Raw genomic sequence first — 6,472 nt, 5'->3', positions numbered from 1 at the left:
AAGAAGGCGGAATTTGTTAGGAGTTTGCATGAGAAGGTCAAAGCTAATATTGAAAAGAAGAATGAACGATACACAAAGCAAGCCAACAAGGGAAAGAAGAAGGTGATATTTGAGAAAGGTGATTGGGTGTGGCTACACTTGAGGAAGGAAAGGTTCCCCGAGAAGAGACGTTCTAAACTATTACCTAGGGGTGATGGACCATTCCAAGTACTTGAAAGGATCAATGACAATGCCTACAAACTCGATCTACCAGGTGAGTATCACGTGAGTTCTACTTTCAATGTTAGTGACTTGTCGTTGTTTGATGTAAGCGACGAGCTGGATTTGAGGACAAATCCTTTTCAAGAAGGGGAGGATGATGCGAACACGGATGTGCACGTCCCAAGGAAAGCATGGGATCCCTTAGAGTTACCAGCGGGACCAATCACGAGGGGACGACTGACGAAGTTTAAAGAGGCGTTACATGGGCTTATGAGCAAGGAAGAAGGACTTGCAAGCAAGGTGCAAAGTGCTGAAGGGTTCATGATGCATGGGAATAAGTTTGGGAGCCAAAGGAACATTATTCAAGTGATAAATGAAGAGGAGGCCAGCAGCTTCGGCGCTCGAGCGGCCAGACATTACTGCCCGAGCGCCACACTCACTGTCCAGAACGTGAACTCCAGAAGCATCGGCGCCCGAGCGTTAACATTTTACCGCCCGAGCACCGGCCGATCGCGAGAAAATCTTTAGTTCCTATTTTAGAGTTTTTATTATCTTGGTAACTTGATTTTGAGTATCTTTTTGATTTGTAATCAATATATGGACGAATTTTGGGATTGTAAAACATTAATTCATATTATTATTGAGTTTATAAAACTTTTCTTTGAGAATTCTCTCAAAACAAGCTTAAGTTTCGTTATAACTTTTGCGTCGTATCAAATCAAACTTATCAAAAGATTTATCTTTTGTGGCGTTTGTCAATCGAATATCACGAGGGTTGCCAAGGACAAGTTCTTTGGAGGTTCTCTTGAACGCGATTGTTCCTATCGATGATTAATTGTTGCTAGGCCGCGTGATCTAGAGGCGATTATCACACCTATCAATTACTTGTTTCAAAGATCGGGACGAAATCACAGATCTCGTGGGCGGGATCGTATCATTATATCTTACTAAATATTTTAAAATAGTCATTAACATTTATCTGTTTTACTTTTCAGTACAAAATTTTTGACAATGTCTTCGATTAGCAATCCGCTATCTGCAATACTCGAAAAGCACGTATTAACTGGACCTAATTACCTCACTTGGCTAAGAAACTTGAAAATCGTCTTAAAATCGGAAAGGATTGCATATACACTGACTGAGTCGCCCCCTGTTGAGGCTCCGACTGGCTGCACTCCTGAGGAATTGAAGACCTACAAGGATTGGTGTGACCATGACTTGAAGGCCAAGTGTTATATGCAGGCTTCTATGAACGATGAGCTGCAGAGGCGTTTTGAGGATGCAAAGAGTGCTGCTGACAGTCCTTTGCACCTCAAGGAGCTCTTTGGTGAGCAAACACGGCCTCTTAGGCATGCTACAGTCAAGGAGCTGATCACCTTAAGCATGCGAGATGGGGCTTCGGTCCATGAGCATGGCCTAAAGATGATTGGGCTCGTGGACAAGCTCGTTGGCATGGATTTGATGTTGCCTTCGGAGCTGACCACCGACGTGTTGCTCTTATCACTGCCTAGCTCGTTTGATCCTTTTGTGGTGAATTTCAATATGAACAAGATGGAGCCGACCCTTGAGGAGTTGGTGAACATGCTTGTGACCTTTGCGGAGATTCGGGATCTTATGCCAATGTCCAGGACTCGGGATCCCTAGATTAGAAATAAGTTGAGTCTGAGATGTTGAGTTACGAGTTTATTTACAGTTTTATATTGATTCATGTCTTTCAGATTATGATACATGCTATTGATATCTGTTGCATGCTTTTATATCGATTCATATGATTGCGTGTACACATTGTTTATACTGGGAATATTATTCTCACCGGAGTTATCCGGCTGTTGTTGTGTCTGTATGTGTGCATGATAGGTGGGACAGGATCAGGGTCAAGAAGAGGATGAGAGAAAAAGATTATCGTTGAGATTCGGACCCATCAGGAGAATAGGTTTCATCACTGGATATATAGTTGTTGAACCCTAGTTTTATATGGATCTATGGTGTACAAGACTTGTACTTTTAACTTGTGATATGTATATCAGATTGATTACATTATGTTCCGCACGGTAGTTTAAAAAAAAATTTAGACCCAATTTATTTAATTGATCCAATTATTCCAAAGAATGATTAAGAAATGAATTAGCGTCCGGGTCACCAAAACAGGTGGTATCAGAGCAGTAGGTTCCTTTAGCATGAGATAGAAGCTAGTGAGCGGGGTAGATTGAGTTTTCTTTCCTGCTTCTGTGTGCTAGCATGTTGACTACTTTGGAATATACATGTTTACCTGATTTGATTGGTAACCTGTATTCTTGAGAATGAATCAGAACCGATTCTGGATCAGAGGTAAGATGATCAGAAGGGGACTGAGACAGATTTGTCAATTATAATTGCTAACCCTTTTGATAATCAGATATGCCTCCTCGAAGAATCCCCAAACAAGGCAGTACCTCTGCGAATCCGATGGATGTTACAGCAACACCGATGGAAACCCTGTTGAAGAGATTTCAGTCGTTCCATCCACCGACTATGAAAGGTACTGAGACTTCAGTTGAGTGTGAGAGTTGGCTAGATGACATTGAGATGTTGTTTGATTCATTGGACTACACAGATGAGCGGAGAGTTAAACTGATTGGGCACTAATTGCATGACATTGCAAAGAATTGGTGGATCACAACAAAGAGAGCATTGGAGTATCGAGGTACGACTATCACTTGGAAGGTCTTTAAAGATTAATTCTATCAAAGATTTTTCTCAGTATCGTACAGAAAAGACAAGGGAGCAGAGTTTGCCAATTTGAGACAGGGTCAAATGAATATTGAGGAATATGTGGCCAAGTTCTCTACCTTGTTGCGGTTTGCTCCACATGTTGCTGAAAATGACGAAGCTGTTGCTGATCAGTTCATCAATGGACTGAATCCCGAGATCTTTACACTAGTAAATGCAGGGCGACCGAATAATTTTGCTGATGCCCTGAACAGAGCAAAGAGAGCTGAAGCCGGCCTGATTAGGCAGAAGGGAGCTTCGTATGTTGCCCCAGCACCGAGACCACATCAACCATCTACTACTCAGTTCCAGCAACCCCCTCTCAAATATGAGAGTGGTAGTGGCACTGGAAAGAAAGATCAGTTGAAAACTAGAGGTAAACAATTTAAGAAGTCTGGCAGCAGTTCTTCTAGCTCTAGTGGTTCTAGACAGAGTTATACCGGGGCTTATTGCAGGAATTGTGGAGGGAGACATCCCACAGAGCAATGCCAAGGAGTACTCGGTAGTTGCCGCAGCTGCAGACAGTCAGGACACTTTGCTCGAGTTTGTCCACTGCGAGGTTCCTAGGGATCCCAGGGAGCAAAATCAGCTGGATCAGGGACACAGCCTGATAGACGAGCATCTGCTGTTCACTCGTTCCAGCCAGCACCTACCTTAGTCACAGCCAAGGCCAGGAAAAAGCCAGACGGTTAGCCAGCCTCCTAGACAGCAGGCCAGAGTGTTTGCATTGACTGAGGAACAGGCCCAGGACGCACCTGATGATGTAGTTGTAGGTAACTGTACTCTTTGTGGTTATCCTGCATATGTATTGATAGACACAAGTGCATCCCATACATTTATTTCGGAGAGATTTGCATTGATTCATGCATTGCTTGTTGAGTCTTTATCTGCTGTAGTTTCTGTCTCTTCTCCTTTGGGGACAGGATTGATATCAGTGAATTCTGTTGAACCTTGTATGCTACAGTATGATGGCCATGAGATTGAGTTAGATTGTATTGCATTTGGGTTGTCTGATTTTGACTGTATTATCGGTATTGATATGCTGACCAAGTACAGAGCTACCGTAGATTGTTTTCATAAGATTGTGAAATTCAGACCTGATATGGCTGATGAATGAAAATTCTACGGTAAGGGTTCTAGAGCTAGAATTCCTTTGGTATCTGCGTTATCTATAACTCTATTACATAAAAGAGCAGAGGGATTCCTTGTCTATTCAGTTGACGTACTGAAATCGAGCCCGTCATTGGCTGATTTGCCAGTGGTATGTGAGTTTGCTGATGTCTTCCCAGATGAGATTCCGGGATTGCCTCCAGTCAGAGAGATAGACTTCAGCATCGAACTTATGCCAGGTACAGAACCTATTTCTCGAGCACCGTACAGAATGGCACCGATAGAACTGAAAGAATTGAAAGAGTAGTTAGAATATTTACTGGCCAAGGGGTACATCAGACCGAGTGTTTCTCCTTGGAGTGCTCCAGTACTGTTTGTGAGAAAGAAGGACGGTTCAATGAAACTTTGCATTGACTATCGGCAACTGAACAAGATGACGGTAAAGAATAAATACCTTTTGCCTCGTATCGATGATTTATTTGATCAATTACAGGGTTCTTATGTCTATTCCAAGATTGATCTGATATCTGGATATCTCAGCTGAGAGTCAGAGATTCTGATATCTCAAAGACAGCTTTCAGAACAAGGTATGGACATTATGAGTTTATTGTCATGTCATTTGGTTTAACCAATGCTCCAGCAGTATTTATGGGTCTGATGAACCGTGTGTTTCATAAATATCTTGATGATTTTGTGATTATATTTATCGATGATATTTTGATTTATTCAAAAATATGATTGATCATGCTGAGCATTTGAGTCTTGTATTGAGAACCTTGAGAACTGAGAAATTGTATGCAAAGCTGTCGAAATGTGAGTTTTGGCTGAGACAGGTTGTATTTCATGGTCACATCATATCTGGAGATGGGATTTCTGTTGATCCTAGCAAAGTTGAGGCCGTGATCAGTTGGCCGAGACCGACATCTGTACCAGATATACGCAGCTTTATGGGTTTGGCAGGATATTATCGTCGGTTTATCATAGATTTCTCGAGTATTGCGAAGCCTATTACTCAGCTGACGCAGAAGAATGCACCAATTGTTTGGTCCGAGGAATGTGAATCCAGTTTCTTGGAGTTGAAGAAGAGGTTAACCAGTGCTCCGGTGTTGACGATTCTGTCAGGTACTGGGGATTTTGTTGTTTATAGCGATGCTTCTCACAGAGGACTAGGTTGTGTTTTGTGTTAGAGTAGGTGCACGTCGAGCCAAGTGTTGACCGAGTGTTAACAATGAAACTCTATGTATAAACATTCTTTATTTTAATAATATTTGAAATTATTGTTTTGACACTTCTTTATCTGTTTACCCATGCATGTTGCATAGATAAAGTCCTTGAATATACAAATAGTAGAAAGAATATGAGATGCTCATATGATGAGTATCATGAAACTCATATTTGGAATACTGTATATTCTAAACTGTTCCTAGTCGATTCAGCCGCCACTAAGAAGGATATAGGCCGCTCAAGTTTGAGACTAGTATCTGCGATGTGAGTACCATGTTTCATTGGTAGGGGACATTGTGATGTCCGAGCTTGCAGATAGGTGCTCCTGGTAGAGTGCACTAAACAATCCTCCATAAAGGACTTTCCAAGTGGTTCTCACTTATCGAGTGGAAACGTATTAGTTTATGGTTGTACACCATTAGTCCTTATGACCCGGGATAACATTGAGACTCTATGTGCTAGCATTACACTTTTTCTTGTTACCGACTCTCATGGGGTCATCAGGTGGCAAGGTTGGGTGTTTTGGAGAAACATATAGGAGTCGATGCATTGTATTCGGGGATTCACCGCTTACCTTCGCTTATCGATATCCTATGTGATCTCATGTGTATGTAGTTTGAAATCTCTGATCAGAGTATGGTGGTAATTATGAAAGGGGTTTCATAGATTACACCATCGATGCAACTACAACATGACACATAGTATCGATTCATTGACAACTCTCGATATACCAATTGTTGTCGAATAGGTCGGGATATATGAGTTGAAGGGACCGTATTGTACGCTAACCATAATAGAATGGTTCTTGCAGGCACTATCATTTGATACCTAGGGAATCATGTAAGCGATGCTGCTAGGTGTTTAACATGATTGGTTGGGTACTATAAGACTTGAGTTCTGACGTTCTTATTATCAGGGAAGTGATAATTAGGAATGGAGCAATTGGGGTATGCTCGTATAAGGACATGTTTAGTCCGAATCACATGGAGATGTGAACCCACGGCTAGTTGTATCAGTGAACCATTGAGGGCCACACAAGTACTAGCTTTCTAGATCCCGTTGAGAAGTAAAATAGTTTAATGTGTTGAATGGCTTATATATGAGTTTATAAGCGTAAGGAAAAATAGAAGTATGACTTCTATGAGGGAAATATAACTTTTAATTTATGAAAGTGTTCCTAAATTAAAAG

General features: G+C 41.6%; 1 protein-coding gene across 1 annotated transcript in view; it reads left to right on the top strand.

Annotated features, from left to right (window-relative positions):
* Window positions 1-3,607, top strand: part of LOC140957112 (uncharacterized) — a 6,928-nt gene extending 3,321 nt beyond the window's left edge. The window contains exons 3-6 of the mRNA XM_073414245.1: window positions 1-257; window positions 312-372; window positions 3,085-3,325; window positions 3,405-3,607. The exon at window positions 1-257 is cut by the window's left edge and continues 1,671 nt beyond it. Coding sequence (XP_073270346.1) covers window positions 1-257; window positions 312-372; window positions 3,085-3,325; window positions 3,405-3,607 — 762 coding nt within the window. The remainder of the gene's footprint in view (window positions 258-311; window positions 373-3,084; window positions 3,326-3,404) is intronic.
* Window positions 3,608-6,472: the final 2,865 nt, after the last annotated feature.

The sequence above is a fragment of the Primulina huaijiensis genome, chromosome 14 (genome assembly GCF_012295235.1).
Source record: "Primulina huaijiensis isolate GDHJ02 chromosome 14, ASM1229523v2, whole genome shotgun sequence".
Classification (NCBI taxonomy): Eukaryota; Viridiplantae; Streptophyta; class Magnoliopsida; order Lamiales; family Gesneriaceae; genus Primulina; species Primulina huaijiensis.
Note: the sequence above shows the minus strand (reverse complement) of the source record. Positions and strands in the feature narration are given on the sequence as shown.